This window comes from Rhinoraja longicauda, chromosome 12, assembly GCF_053455715.1.
Source record: "Rhinoraja longicauda isolate Sanriku21f chromosome 12, sRhiLon1.1, whole genome shotgun sequence".
Lineage (NCBI taxonomy): Eukaryota > Metazoa > Chordata > Chondrichthyes > Rajiformes > Arhynchobatidae > Rhinoraja > Rhinoraja longicauda.
In genome coordinates, this window is record NC_135964.1 from 36,906,581 (window position 1) to 36,923,030 (window position 16,450).

Here is a 16,450-nt window from a genome sequence, read left to right on the forward strand (position 1 = left end):
TGTTTTTCCAACAGGAAGTATGAGCCTGGATTGGTGGAAGATCTTCTCAATAGTCCCTCAAGCATTACACATCCTCTCCCTCATGCCTCAATCCCTTGCTCGCACCATGCTCATACCACTCCCACACCTCTCCGTCCCACTCAACCTTGAGTTTCTCCACTGCTCAGGTTCAACTCCTTGTGTTGGAGGCTATCCCGTCTCGTGGACAAGCAGCCTCTCAAGCTGGCTGCGAGCTGGTTGTGACGTGAATATAAGGCAATAAGATCATAAGTGATCGGAGCAGAATTCCGCCGTTCCGCCCATCATGTCTACTCCACTATTCAATCATGGCTGATCTATCTCTCCCTCCTAATCTCATTCTCCTGCCTTCTCCCCATAACCTCTGACACCTAATCTAATCAATATAAAAGCTGGTAACGATACCCTGCTGTTAAGTTTGACAGAAGCTCCATTTTCTTGATGTCTCAATTTCTGGTCTTTTGGCGATCCCTGTTTATCTTCCTTGACCATTGATGGCCGGTCCTTCTGTTCCTGAGATGCCACACCTGATCCCTAAACCTTTATGACTTACTCATCTTCTGATAAGTAATTTTCCCCGGGATCTTCAGTTTCCTCCCACACTCCAAAGACATACAGGTATGTGAGTTAATTGGCTTGGTAAATGTAAAAATTGTCCCTAGTGGGTGTAGGATAATGTTCATATGAGGGGATCGCTGGTCAGCGCGGACCCGGTGGGCCGAAGGGCCTGTTGCCACGCTGTATCTCTAAACTAAATTAAACTAAACTAATACCTTCTGCTACCAACAGAATTTTGGGCACCTGTCCATATTTCTGTGGTTCAATGCCAAAATGTTATAAAATGTGATGCAGCTTTTTCCCGGTTAAAAAATGTTACACAACTGTGAGTTGTTATTGCCATTGTACTATACCTTGTGGAAAATGAAGCAACAACATCAGGGGGGGCACTGAGGAGGGCGTCTATCGTGCCAATGAGTTTCATTGCAAGGTCTGTACCTATAACCTCCATTTGCAAATACTTGTCCAACTCGGATACGATTGCAGCCACTTCAGCTTCATTCAGTCCTGTGACGTTTAGGGTTGTTGTTGGCTCTGATGTTGTACTTTCTGAGGTTAAAAAGAGGATTAAAATTAAGAAAGGATGTCTGAAAGGATGATTCTGGCGAAAAATAATAACTGAAGAAGGGTCTCGACCCGAAATGTCACCTATTCCTCTTCTCCAGAGATGCTGCCTGACCCGCTGAGTTACTCCAACTTTTTGTGTCTATCTTCGAAGAATAATAAAACATAGATACAATAAACTATAGATGCATATAGGTTTGCAAAATAAAGTTACAAAATGCTGGAGTAACTCAGCATGTCAGGCAACATTTCTGAAGGACATGGATGGGTGATGTTTCGGGTATGGACCCTTCTTCAGAAGGTCTCCCAACTATTGAGATAGACTTTATTTTCAATTGAACAAGATAGAACTAAAAACACTCTTCATGAGCTTCTCAGAACATAAGAAAACAGGAGCAAGAGAAGGCCACTCAGCCCCTCAAGCCTTGCCTGCTATTCCCATTTTTTTTACGGTTGATCTGCTCCAGGCATCATCTCTTCTTCTGAGCCATTCCTCCATATCTCTCAATTACCTGATTTTTCAAAGATTTATTTACTTCCACTTTAAATACCTTCATTGATCTATCCTCCATAACCCAGGGTATTCCAGAGATTCACCGCCTTCTGTGTAAAATTCCCACACACATCAATTTTAAATGACCACCCTCTAATCTTGTATTGTTTGAGACTCTCTCACCAGAGCAACCATTTCAATGTCTACCCTGTCATTCCTAGATCCTATGTATTTAAAAATGATCACCTTCTGAGCTCCAAAGAATATAACTTGAATTTCCTTTAGCCGCTGTTGATATGAGCTCTCATCTCAGCAATTAGCAGTATTAAGTAAATAAATGTTAGTGCTCCAAAACTTGATGTAAGTAAAAATAATTAAATTAGCAAATCTCTTCCTCCACAGCATAAAACACAGAGTCACATGGCACAGAAACAGGCCCAATTCGTCCAGGCCGACCAAGAGGTGATTTGTCTGCATTTGGCCCATATCCCTCTCAAACTTTTAAATGTTGTTATTGCACCTGCATTGACTCCTTCCTCCATTAGCTCATTCTATATAATTACCGTTCTCTGTGTGAAAAAGTTGCCCCTTTGGTTCCGAGCAGATCTTTGCCCTCTTAACTTAAAACTCTGTCCCCTAGTTCCTAATTCCCCTTCCCTGGGAAAACATAGAACATAGAAACGTACAGCACAGCAACAGACCCTTCAGCTTATTTTCAGGGCCAATTACATCACGTGACTCCAGTTTATTAACTGCATGATTTAAGAAGTTTTTTGTAAATATTAATATTTTCGCAGACTACATTTTTCGTACCTGGCATATTATGTGGAGGTTCTGTCATGTTGATAATGATGACATCTGTAAATAAAACATAACATTTCAGAACAGGTAATACACCGCTAGCCATGAGCTATTGCATTCCTTCCAACAGTAGCAGAGATTATAATATAAAGGACCTGTGCTCGGATTGTATTGTAAAATGTTATGCTTTTCATTCTCTTAGTCGGCTCTCACAGTTCATTCCAGCACTTTACTTTACCAACTCATTAACACGTTCGCCGGGTCAATTTCAAATTTGTATTCATACTGACTTTGCTACGAAAATCATGACATAAGAAGAAATTTCAGGCTTAAATATGAATCTCAGATGATCATTTCCCACAACCTCCCAGATCTACCCTAACACAGTCCAATTTTGTTGTGCTTCTGATAGTGCTCATAACAACTAAGTTCAGGCTTAATTTCCAACAGTAGAATCATAATTTACAAAACATTCTTGAAACCTTTACAAATGTGTTTTTACATCTCACATGGAGTATATGCATACAATTCGAGGGAACAACTCAATAGGAAGGATGTCAGGCCCTTGGATTGGGTACAACCTGATTGATTGTCTTTAATTAATTTGGCGCAACTGGAGTGACTACTCCCTCAGAGCAAGGAGCAATTGAAAGAAATTTTCACAAGGAAGTGTCAAGTTAGGAACAGGGGACGTACAACGAGATCTGGGTGTCCTAGTGCATTAGTCACTGAAAGGAAGCATGCAGGTACAGCAGGCAGTGAAGAAAGCAGTGAAGAAAGCCAATGTTCCCCATGTTGGGGGAGTCCAGAACAAGGGGCCACAGTTTAAGAATAAGGGGTAGGCCATTTAGAACTGAGATGAGGAAAAACTTTTTCAGTCAGAGTTGTGAATCTGTGGAACTCTCTGCCTCAGAAGGCAGTGGAGGCCAATTCTCTGAATGCATTCAAGAGAGAGCTAGATAGAGCTCTTAAGGATAGCGGAGTCAGGGGGTATGGGGAGAAGGCAGGAACGGGGTACTGATTGAGAATGATCAGCCATGATCACATTGAATGGCGGTGCTGGCTCGAAGGGCCAAATGGCCTCCTCCTGCACCTATTGTCTATTGTCTATTGAAGTCTCAGGGAGGTCAGGTTGGGGAATCCTGGTTGACAAATGATATTGGGCTCTGATAAGGATGAAAAAGGAAGCATGTGTAAGATGTGTACGTTCTCCCCGTGACCTGCGTGGGTTTTCTCCGAGATCTTCGGTTTCCTCCCACACTCCAAAGACGTACAGGTATGTAGGTTAATTGGCTGGGTAAATGTAAAATGTAAAAAAAATTGTCCCTAGTGGGTGTAGGATAGTGTTAATTACGGGGATCACTGGGCGGCACGGACTTGGAGGGCCGAAAAGGCCTGTTTCCGGCTGTATATATATGATGATGATGATGATATAAGCAGCTCAGATCAACCAAATCTTTTCTGAAATATAAGGGCTGTACATATATTTCAGTGGTTAATCAGCAGGGCAAAAAGGGGAATGTAATAAAAAGGAACTGTAGATGTGGTTTATACCAAAGATAGACACAAAATGCTGAAGCAATTCAATGGTTGAGGCAAAATCTCTGGAGAAAATGGACAGGTGACATTACAGTTGGGACTCAGGGCCGTCTTAACGCATGGGCCTGATGGGCACTTGCCCGGGGCCCCACGAGCATAGGGGCCCCATGCTGATCTGTGTATGTTAAGTGACTTGCAATAAATAAATACTACTTTAAAAATGTAGGTTCAATAAGTGCTTTTTTCGCAACATTTTCGGTCCCTAAGTACTTCTCACAGCGATCTGTAAGTGCTTTTCGCAACAATGTAGCACCCTAAGTCCATCACTAAGTGCTTTTCGGTAAGTGCTTTTCGCCGGCACGACAGGGGGGGGCTGGTAGGGAAAGGGGGGTGGGGGAGAGTAACGGTAGGGGCCCCAGTACACTGCTTTGCCTGGGGGCCCATAATGCTGTAAAAACGGCCCTGTTGGGACTCTGAAACGTCACCTATCCATTTTCACCAGAAATGCTGCCTGACCCATTGAGATCCTCCAGCATTTTGTTTTTATATTGGGCAAAAAGAGGACATGAGATGGCTTTGGCAGAGAAGGTTAAAATGAATCCTTAGAGATTCTTATATTAAGTATATTAAGAACTAAAGGGCGACCAAGAGGATGGACAAGGACAAGCAAGTTGATTGGCATAGTCAGGGTGGGCTGAAGGGCCTGTTTCCATGCTGTAACTCTCTGACTCTACCTGAAGAAAGTAATGATCGGAGCAATAAGAAGAAAGGGACATTTTCTCAGATCTATTCAAAAATCTGAATAGTTTTGATTTAGTGTAAGTTAGTGGAATAGATTCCCAAGACAGACATAAGTGGCTACAATTGCTGGAATATGGAACAGAAAACTGGAGGTCAGTGCAGCATGGCCCATTGATTCCTCTGGCAGTTCAGTGGGTAATCAAATTCACAGATTCACTGTAAGAGGTTAAGGTGACAGATGAGAGTGAGGAGACATATGTTTATGGAAGTACTTTTAAGACCAAGATCTGACTAATAGAAGCTGTTTCAGAATTAATTTCATAATGGATTTGGGCATATTGCATAACAGGGCTCTGAAGGGAGAAAGGTACTGGACATATTCAGGGAACTATCTAAAGGAGAACATAGGAACAATGGAACAAATAGCCTTGTTCTGCCTTTTATTAAAGGGATGGGCATTAAACGTTGGCCTCATAGCTGTGGCCTCCACCTTGACATAGACAAAAATAAATCACGTGAACAGTCCTCACATTTCTGAACAACATATTTTCTGAATTAGGTTTGTAATATCACTAATATTGTCAAAGAAAAAAAATTGGCAATATCTCCGGTATACTGTGGATTAATGGCGTTGTTGCCTGCAATGAAAGGATAAAGTATCAAGAGATAAATAGCTGTCTGGTGTGTGATATTCTTTTACAATGTGTCTGGAGATTGTGACACTGGTGCGCAATGTAGGAATAACTATCTGCAAATAGGCATCTGCCAGCAAACTAACTTGGTCCCTTCACACTGATGACAAGATTATCAAAATTCCCATTTACTTTCTTAGGCCTCTGAGAAGATTCAGCATATTCACAAGGATTCTGTCAAACTTCTACAGATGCACCCTGACTGTATTCTAACAGGGTCATGTTCACAAGGTCATAAGTGTTAGGAGCAGAATTGAGCCATATGGCCCAGCGTCTACTCCGCCATTCAATTATGGCTAATCTATCTCCCTCTCCCAACCCCATTCTCCTGCCTTCTCCCCATAACCTCTGACAATCAAGAATCTATCTGTTTCTGCCTTAAATATATGCACTGATGGTCTCCGCTGTCTTCTGTGGCAAGAATTTCACGTATTCACCACCCTCTGACTAAAGAAATTCCTCCTAATCTCCTTCCTAAAAGAACGTCCTTTAATTCTGAGGCTATGACCTCTAGTCCTTGACTCTCCCACTAATGGAAACATCCTCTCCACATCCACTCTATCCAAACCAAGGTGCACCTTAAGCTGGTATGGTAACTCCTCTGCCTGAACCTGTGGATCCCGAAGTGTGATCAAGGATCCCTGACTCTCTCGCTGCTCCTCTGTCTGTCTTCTAGCTTTTGGGAGATACAGGAGTGTGAAAGCCTGGAAGCCCAGACTTACCAGCGAAAGGAGTCACATGGGTCAAAAATAATCTCGGATTTAAAAATACATCAAAGTTGTTCACTTCCCACCACAAATCCATCCCATCTTCCCCTGACCTGCACCTAGACATCTTATCTCATTACATTGAACCCCCAATTATGTCCAGAAACAGATCCGTTTTCATTCTGAATTTTCGATTATACTGGTGAAGTATTTTTCAGAGAAAGGATGTGGTATTCCAATATAGTCTTTTTTTCTCAACCACCTGATTGCAAGGAAATGTATTATGAATTGTCCACTCAACATCTGGACATCCTGTCCCATTATATTTTCCCTCTGAGAGTATTTAGTAAAATGGTATTTTTAAGTTTCTAGCAGATGCGATAAGATGTATTTCAGAGAAGGACTGCAACACTGTATTACAATCAAATTAACATTCCTGCATCCTTTATAATTTACTGGCTATATTTCCATATATATTTGCATACAATTAAGGAAAACCCACATCGGGGGAAAAAAACATTGTAATCTTGGATTTGAGAAATTAGAAGTTTACCTGGAAAATACTAAGGGCTACTGTCCTCATATATGTAATGATCAGAGACTCTACTCTCCTCAGAAGGTTCACAGAGATTTTAGAATATTGAAATTTATAGGTCAGGTAAATCAATGAAATTAATTCTCATAGCGGGTCATAGATACATAGATACGCTATAGACAATAGGTGCCGGAGTAGGCCATTCAGCTCTTCGAGACAGCTCTGCCATTCAATGTGATCATGGCTGATCATCTACCATCAATACCCGGTGTCTGCCTTCTCCCCATACCCCTTGATTCTGTTAGCCCTAAGAACTCTATCTAACTCTCTATCAGTCAGCAATCTGGGTTCATGGATTCAATGAAATGTATTGACAACCCAGAGAGGTAAAAAATATTAAAGTCTGTTTATTGAATCATGTTTAAGATTGGGACTGCACAATAGAAAGAGTGGTGGAAGATGATTCAGAATTAACTTCCAAAAAATAATTGGATACATTTCCCAAGAGAAGACATAGATTGCGCTAGAGGAAGGATGAGATTAAATCTCTTCAGCCAATGATTTTTAATAAGTCTGCACAGGCACAGTGGGACAAAAAATCTTGTTCTGCCTTTTATTCCACAATCATTAAGGATGGGAAAAAGATGCTACAAAACACAGCAACCGTCCTCATGTACCCCAACATCGCAGTTTTCTAATATTATTGCATTTTCAAAGAACAACTTTACGGTACCTATGGTATTTTGTAGTTGTGTTGTCGCAGTGTATGTGCTGTTCTCTGTAATTAAAGTATAAGGTTTTTAGTGAGGCCAAATGGAATGTCTGGTGGGTGATATTCCTTTATATACTGTCCACAGTTTCAACTAATGATGTACTATTGGAGAATAAAGTAGAATTAGATTAACATGTTAAGAATTTATTAGATATTAACATTTCCCTGCATTACAAAATGAAACAAAGTCAAATCTTTGCCTGATGTGAATAGACATGACATTGATCATCAACAAAGCACGTTATTTTGTCATTCACAATTCACACTTGTCATTGCAAGGTGAAGCAGATTGTCCACCCATCATCTGGACATCCTATCCCATTACAGATATGATAAGATGTATTTCAGAGAAGGACTGCAGTCCTATGATACAGTCAAATTAACATTCCTGCATTCTTTATAATTTACTGGGAGATTTCATGCATACTTCTATTCCATACAATACTTGAATTTCTATTTCATACAATTAAGGAAAGCACACCAGGTAAAAAAAAGTAATTTTGCATTGGGTACAGGAGAAATTTAACTGAAAAATACGAAGGACAACTATCTGCGAAATCATGGGTGACTGGAGACTCTAATCTCCTGAGGAGGTTTAGGAACAATATCGGCAGAGCTTTTAGAGTATTGAAATCTTTAAATCAGAAAAATAAATGGAATTAATTCTCATAGCACGTCAGTCAGCAAACTGGGTTCATGGATTCATTACAATTTATTATGAAACCAGGGGGGGAAATAATAAATTATATTTAGTGAATTCATTTTAAAATCTAGATTGCACCACTGAAAGTGTGGTGGAAGATATTTCTGAATTAACTTCCTTGACAGAATTGGATACATTTCACGAGAGGAGACATAGACAGGGCAGGAGGAAGGAAGGGTTTAAACTCTGCAGCCAATGATTTTTAATAAGTCTGCACAGACACAATGGGACAAATAATGTCCTGCCTTTTATTCCACAATTATTAGGGATGGGAAAAAGATGCAACTAAAACATGTCAACGGTCCTCATGTTCCTTGACAACACAATTTTTCGATCAGTTTTTTAATATTGTTGCATTTTCAAAGAACAACTTTATGGTACCTGTGGTATTTTGTGGTTGTGTTGTCGCAGTGTATGTGCTGTTCTCTGTAATTAAAGTTCAAGGTTTTTAGTGAGGCCAAATGGAATGTCTGGTGGGTGATATTCCTTTATATACTGTCCACAGTTTCAACTAATGATGTACTATTGGAGAATAAAGTAGAATTAGATTAACAGGTTAAGAATTTATTAGATATTAACATTTCCCTGCATTACAAAATGAAACAAAGTCAAATCTTTGCCTGATGTGAATAGACAATAGACAATAGACAATAGACAATAGACAATAGGTGCAGGAGTAGGCCATTCAGCCCTTCGAGCCAGCACCTCCATTCAATGCGATCATGGCTGATCACTCTCAGACATGGCATTGATCATCAACAAAGCACGTTATTTTGTTATTCACAATTCACCCTTGTCATTGCAAGGTGAAGCAGATTGTCCACCCATCATCTGGACATCCTATCCCATTACAGATATGATAAGATGTATTTCAGAGAAGGACTGCAGTCCTATGATATAGTCAAATTAACATTCCTGCATCCTTTATAATTTACTGGGAGATTTTCATGCATACTTCTATTCCATACAATACTTGCATTTCCATTCCATACAATTAAGGAAAGCGTACCAGGAAAAAAAAAGTTATTTTGCATTGGGTACAAGAGAAATTTAACTGAAAAATACGAAGGGCAACTATCTGCGAATACATGGGTGACTGGAGACTCTAATCTCCTGAGGAGGTTTAGGAACAATATCTGCAGAGATTTTAGAGTATTGAAATCTTTAAATCAGAAAAATAAATGGAATTAATTCTCATAGCACATCAGTCAGCAAACTGGGTTCATGGATTCAGTACAATTTATTTTGAAACCAAGGGGGAAAATAATAAATTATATTTAGTGAATTCATTTTAAAATCTAGATTGCACCACTGAAAGTGTGGTGGAAGATATTTCTGAATTAACTTCCTTGACAGAATTGGATACATTTCACGAGAGGAGACATAGACAGGGCAGGAGGAAGGAAGGGTTTAAACTCTGCAGCCAACGATTTTTAATAAGTCTGCACAGACACAATGGGACAAATAATGTCCTGCCTTTTATTCCACAATTATTAGGGATAGGAAAAAGATGCAACCAAAACACGTCAACGGTCCTCATGTTCCTTAACAACACAATTTTTCGATCAGTTTTGTAATATTGTTGCATTTTCAAAGAACAACTTTACGGTACCTGTGGTATTTTGTAGTTGTGTTGTCGCAGTGTATGTGCTGTTCTCTGTAATTAAAGTACAAGGTTTTTAGTGAGGCCAAATGGAATGGCTGGTGGGTAATATTCCTTTATATACTGTCCACAGTTTCAACTAATGATGTACTATTGGAGAATAAAGTAGAATTAGATTAACATGTTAAGAATTTATTAGATATTAACATTTCCCTGCATTACAAAATGAAACAAAGTCAAATCTTTGCCTGATGTGAATAGACATGACATTGATCATCAACAAAGCACGTTATTTTGTTATTCACAATTCACCCTTGTCATTGCAAGGTGAAGCAGATTGTCCACCCATCATCTGGACATCCTATCCCATTACAGATATGATAAGATGTATTTCAGAGAAGGACTGCAGTCCTATGATACAGTCAAATTAACATTCCTGCATTCGTTATAATTTACTGGGAGATTTCATGCATACTTCTATTCCATACAATACTTGCATTTCCATTTCATACAATTAAGGAAAGCGCACCAGGAAAAAAAAAGTAATTTTGCATTGGGTACAGGAGAAATTTAACTGAAAAATACGAAGGGCAACTATCTGCGAAATCATAGGTGACTGGAGACTCTAATCTCCTGAGGAGGTTTAGGAAGAATATCGGCAGAGCTTTTAGAGTATTGAAATCTTTAAATCAGAAAAATAAATGGAATTAATTCTCATAGCACGTCAGTCAGCAAACTGGGTTCATGTATTCATTACCATTTTTTATGAAACCAGGGGGGAAAATAATAAATTATATTTAGTGAATTCATTTTAAAATCTAGATTGCACCACTGAAAGTGTGGTGGAAGATATTTCTGAATTAACTTCCTTGACAGAATTGGATACATTTCACGAGAGGAGACATAGACAGGGCAGGAGGAAGGAAGGGATTAAATCACTTCAGCCAACGATTTTTAATAAGTCTGCACAGACACAATGGGACAAATAATCTTGTCCTGCCTTTTATTCCACAATTATTAGGGATGGGAAAAAGATGCAACCAAAACATGTCAACGGTCCTCATGTTCCTCAACAACACAATTTCTGGATCAGTTTTCTAATATTGCTGCATTTTCAAAGAACAACTTTACTGTACCTGTGGTATTTTGTGATTGTGGTGTCGCAGTGTATGTGCTGCTCTCTGTAATTAAAGCACAAGGTTTTTAGTGAGACCAAATGGAATGCCTGGTGGGAGATATTCCTTTATATGCTGACCACAGTTTCAACTAATGATGTACTATTAGAAAATATAGTAGGTTAAGATTAACATGTTAATAGTTTATTAGATATTACCATTTCTCTGTATTACATAATGAAACAAATTCAAATCGTTGCCTGATGTGAACAGACATAACATTAATCATCAGCGAAACATGTTATTTTGTTATTCAAAATTCACCCTCATCATTGCAAGGTGAAGCAGATTGTCCACCCATCATCTGGACATCCTATCCCATTACAGATATGATAAGATGTATTTCAGAGAAGGACTGCAGTCCTATGATACAGTCAAATTAACATTCCTGCATTCGTTATAATTTACTGGGAGATTTCATGCATACTTCTATTCCATACAATACTTGCATTTCCATTTCATACAATTAAGGAAAGCGCACCAGGAAAAAAAAAGTAATTTTGCATTGGGTACAGGAGAAATTTAACTGAAAAATACGAAGGGCAACTATCTGCGAAATCATAGGTGACTGGAGACTCTAATCTCCTGAGGAGGTTTAGGAAGAATATCGGCAGAGCTTTTAGAGTATTGAAATCTTTAAATCAGAAAAATAAATGGAATTAATTCTCATAGCACGTCAGTCAGCAAACTGGGTTCATGTATTCATTACAATTTATTATGAAACCAGGGGGGAAAATAATAAATTATATTTAGTGAATTCATTTTAAAATCTAGATTGCACCACTGAAAGTGTGGTGGAAGATATTTCTGAATTAACTTCCTTGACAGAATTGGATACATTTCACGAGAGGAGACATAGACAGGGCAGGAGGAAGGAAGGGATTAAATCACTTCAGCCAACGATTTTTAATAAGTCTGCACAGACACAATGGGACAAATAATCTTGTCCTGCCTTTTATTCCACAATTATTAGGGATGGGAAAAAGATGCAACCAAAACATGTCAACGGTCCTCATGTTCCTCAACAACACAATTTCTGGATCAGTTTTCTAATATTGCTGCATTTTCAAAGAACAACTTTACTGTACCTGTGGTATTTTGTGATTGTGGTGTCGCAGTGTATGTGCTGCTCTCTGTAATTAAAGCACAAGGTTTTTAGTGAGACCAAATGGAATGCCTGGTGGGAGATATTCCTTTATATGCTGACCACAGTTTCAACTAATGGTGTACTATTAGAAAATATAGTAGGTTAAGATTAACATGTTAATAGTTTATTAGATATTACCATTTCTCTGTATTACATAATGAAACAAATTCAAATCGTTGCCTGATGTGAACAGACATAACATTAATCATCAGCGAAACATGTTATTTTGTTATTCAAAATTCACCCTCATCATTGCAAGGTGAAGCAGATTGTCCACCCATCATCTGGACATCCTATCCCATTACAGATATGATAAGATGTATTTCAGAGAAGGACTGCAGTCCTATGATACAGTCAAATTAACATTCCTGCATTCGTTATAATTTACTGGGAGATTTCATGCATACTTCTATTCCATACAATACTTGCATTTCCATTTCATACAATTAAGGAAAGCGCACCAGGAAAAAAAAAGTAATTTTGCATTGGGTACAGGAGAAATTTAACTGAAAAATACGAAGGGCAACTATCTGCGAAATCATAGGTGACTGGAGACTCTAATCTCCTGAGGAGGTTTAGGAAGAATATCGGCAGAGCTTTTAGAGTATTGAAATCTTTAAATCAGAAAAATAAATGGAATTAATTCTCATAGCACGTCAGTCAGCAAACTGGGTTCATGTATTCATTACAATTTATTATGAAACCAGGGGGGAAAATAATAAATTATATTTAGTGAATTCATTTTAAAATCTAGATTGCACCACTGAAAGTGTGGTGGAAGATATTTCTGAATTAACTTCCTTGACAGAATTGGATACATTTCACGAGAGGAGACATAGACAGGGCAGGAGGAAGGAAGGGATTAAATCACTTCAGCCAACGATTTTTAATAAGTCTGCACAGACACAATGGGACAAATAATCTTGTCCTGCCTTTTATTCCACAATTATTAGGGATGGGAAAAAGATGCAACCAAAACATGTCAACGGTCCTCATGTTCCTCAACAACACAATTTCTGGATCAGTTTTCTAATATTGCTGCATTTTCAAAGAACAACTTTACTGTACCTGTGGTATTTTGTGATTGTGGTGTCGCAGTGTATGTGCTGCTCTCTGTAATTAAAGCACAAGGTTTTTAGTGAGACCAAATGGAATGCCTGGTGGGAGATATTCCTTTATATGCTGTCCACAGTTTCAACTAATGATGTACTATTAGAAAATATAGTAGGTTAAGATTAACATGTTAATAGTTTATTAGATATTACCATTTCTCTGTATTACATAATGAAACAAATTCAAATCGTTGCCTGATGTGAACAGACATAACATTAATCATCAGCGAAACATGTTATTTTGTTATTCAAAATTCACCCTCATCATTGCAAGGTGAAGCAGATTGTTCACCCTTCATCTGGACATCCTACCCATTACAGATGGTATAAGATGTATCTCAGAGAAGGACTGAGATACTATAATACATTCAAATTACCATTGCTGCATCCTTTATAATTTACTGGTGAAATTTCCATGCATACTTGTATTCCATACAATACTTGCATTTCCGTTCCATACAATTAAGGAAAACGCACTTCAAGGGAAAAAACCCAATAGCAATCTTGCAATGGGGACAGGAGAAATTTGCCTGAAAAATACGAAGAGCAACTACAAGTACATGGATGACTGGAGTCTCTAATCTCCTGAGGAGGTTTAGGAACAATATTCATAGAGTATTGAAATCTTTAAATCAGGAAATTAAATGGAATTAATTCTCATAGCATGTCAGCAATTTGAGTTCATGGATTCAATGCAATTTATTATCAAACCCAGAGGGGAAAATAATAAATTATATTTATTGAATTAAGATCTAGATTGCACCACTGAAAGTGTGGTGGAAGATATTTCAGAATTAACTTCCTTGACTGAATTGGATACGTCTCATGAGAGGAGACATAGAGGGGGCTGAAGGAAGGAGGGGATTAAATCTCTTCAGCCAGTAATTTTTAATGTCTGCACAGGCACAGTGGGACAAATAATCTTGTTCTGCCTTTTATTCCACAATTATTAGGGATGGGAAAAAGAAGCTACAAAACATGGCAACAGTCCTCATGTTCCTCAACAACACAATTTCTGGATTCGTTTTCTAATATTGCTGCATTTTCAAAGAACAACTTTACGGTTCCTGTGGTATAATGTAGTTGTGTCGTTGCAGTGTATATGCTGCTCCCTGTAATTAATGCACAAGGACTTTTAGTGAGACTAACTGGAATGCCTGGTGGGTGATGTTCCTTTATATACTGTCCACGGTTGAAACTAATGATGTACTATTAGAGAATATAGCAGATTAAGTTTAACATGTTAAGTTTATCAGATATAAACATCTCCCTGCATTTCATAATGAAACAAAGTCAAATCCTTGCCCGATGTGAATAGGCATGACATCAGTCATCAGCAAAACATGTTATTGTGGCGCCACCTGGGGGTCAAGCCACTTACTGATCGAACCTTCGTCACCAGAACTGGAACGATCACGTGACAGGGAGATGACAGTTGACAGTTGGAACTGAGAATTGACAGTTGGAGATGACAGTTGACAGTTGGAGATGAGAAGCTCAGCGTGAGCCCACGAGTTGACAGATGTGTGGTGCTCCTCTCAACAGTAACAAACACTTAACTGTTCTCCTAACTAAGCGCGCATGTGTTCAACCATTGTTTCATTAATAAAACCTGTTTGATTCACCACGCTTGGTTTACTACATTGGTGACCCATGACCATCTGAAACGACTTCTTTTGGATTTCGATAATGGGCGCAGATGTTAACCCGGTCCACCAGAATGCAGTCATTCTCAAACTGTCCATTTTCTGGACCGCACAGCCACACGTGAGGTTCCAACAGACCTAGGCCCAGTTCAATATTCGGCGCACTACCGCCGATGCAACCAAGTATTTCTACGTGGTCGCAGCGCTCAACCAAGACACCGACGGGCGCCTCATACATTACCTTCGCTAACCGACCGATGATGGCAAGTAAGAGGGCCTCAAAGCATTCCTGTTGTGCATTTCTGGGCTCAGCCGTCTTGAATGGGCCGCCTGGCTCCTTCACATGGATTGGCTCGGCGATCACAAGGCGGCAGTGCTGATGAGCGAGATGCTCTCCCTGATGGATGGACATCAGCCTTCCCTCCTATTCGAGCAAGCGTTTCTGGAGCAGATGCCAGATGACATCCGCCTGCTCCTCGCCGGTAGTGATTTCGGCGACCCCCAGCAGCTGGTTGAACGAGCGGTCGAGCTATGTCTGCTAAACAGCAGGATTATGTTTCCATCAGTCGGGTGTCGGCAGCTCCGTGGCAGACCTAGCGGCCATTTACAGCCCCCACTGACAGCACAGTGTCGTAGCCGGTCTCGGGCGACGCCGGCAAAGGTACATGGTGCTACTACCACCAATGCTGGGGTTCCGAGGCCTGGGGTGCCTTCTCCCTGCACGCATCCAGGAAAAGCTGCGGCCAGCGGCCAGTAGTGGCTGTCACGGTCGACCAGAAACATATCCTCTACATCTGGGATCGCCACGCTGGACATGGTTTTCTCATCGACACGGGAGCGCAGGACAGCATATTGCCCCTGTCGGTGGTCGACGCCCGTTCCGGGAGGGGAGGGCCTCCCCTGTCTGCCGTCAACAGCAGCTCCATCCAGACGTATGGTGTCCGCACGGTTCCTCTTATTTTCGGCTCCTGCACTTGGCCTTTCACTGTCGCAGACGTCTCCCAACCATTGTTGGGCGCCGATTTCCTCTGGGCACATTCTCTGCTGGTCGATATGAAGGGACAACGCCTCATCCACTCTGAGACTTTCCCACCCATCTCTTTGTGTCCCGCCGTTCCCGCTCCCCCACACCTCGACTCAGTATCTTCCGCTCAGATACCAGCATATTTCCCCAACATCCTGAATCCTCAGTTCCAATCCGCCCGCGTGCTGCACCATATCCCGACCGCCAGACCGCCGTTCCACGCACGGGCACGCAGGCTTCCCCCTGATAAACTGCAGCTTGCCAAGGATAAGTTCCAACAAATGGAGGACATGGGCATTGTGCGCTGGTCCAACAGTCCATGGGCTTCTCCCCTGCACATGGTCCCTAAAGCATCTGGAGGCTGGAGGCCTTGTGGGGACTAACGCCATGACAGCCGATCGGTATCCTGTTCCCCACATTCAAGATTTCACGGCCCATTTGGAAGGCACAAAATTCTTTTCACAAATTGACCTGGTCCGCAGTTACCATCATATTCCTGTGCACTTGGACGACGTGCCCAAGACCGCAATCATCACACTTTTTGGCCTGTTTGAGTTCCTCAGGATGCCTTACGGCCTCAAGAACGGCGCTCAGGCTTTCCAACGCCTTATGGACATGGT

General features: G+C 40.5%; 1 protein-coding gene across 1 annotated transcript in view; it reads right to left on the bottom strand.

The window, feature by feature from the left end:
• LOC144598450 (adhesion G-protein coupled receptor G2-like) overlaps window positions 1–15,044 on the bottom strand; it is a 47,428-nt gene extending 32,384 nt beyond the window's left edge. Inside the window, exons 1-3 of the mRNA XM_078408591.1 lie at window positions 14,819–15,044; window positions 2,447–2,491; window positions 930–1,125 (exon numbers count right to left, since the gene is read on the bottom strand). Of these exons, the coding sequence (XP_078264717.1) occupies window positions 930–1,125; window positions 2,447–2,491; window positions 14,819–15,044 (467 nt within the window). The remainder of the gene's footprint in view (window positions 1–929; window positions 1,126–2,446; window positions 2,492–14,818) is intronic.
• Window positions 15,045–16,450: the final 1,406 nt, after the last annotated feature.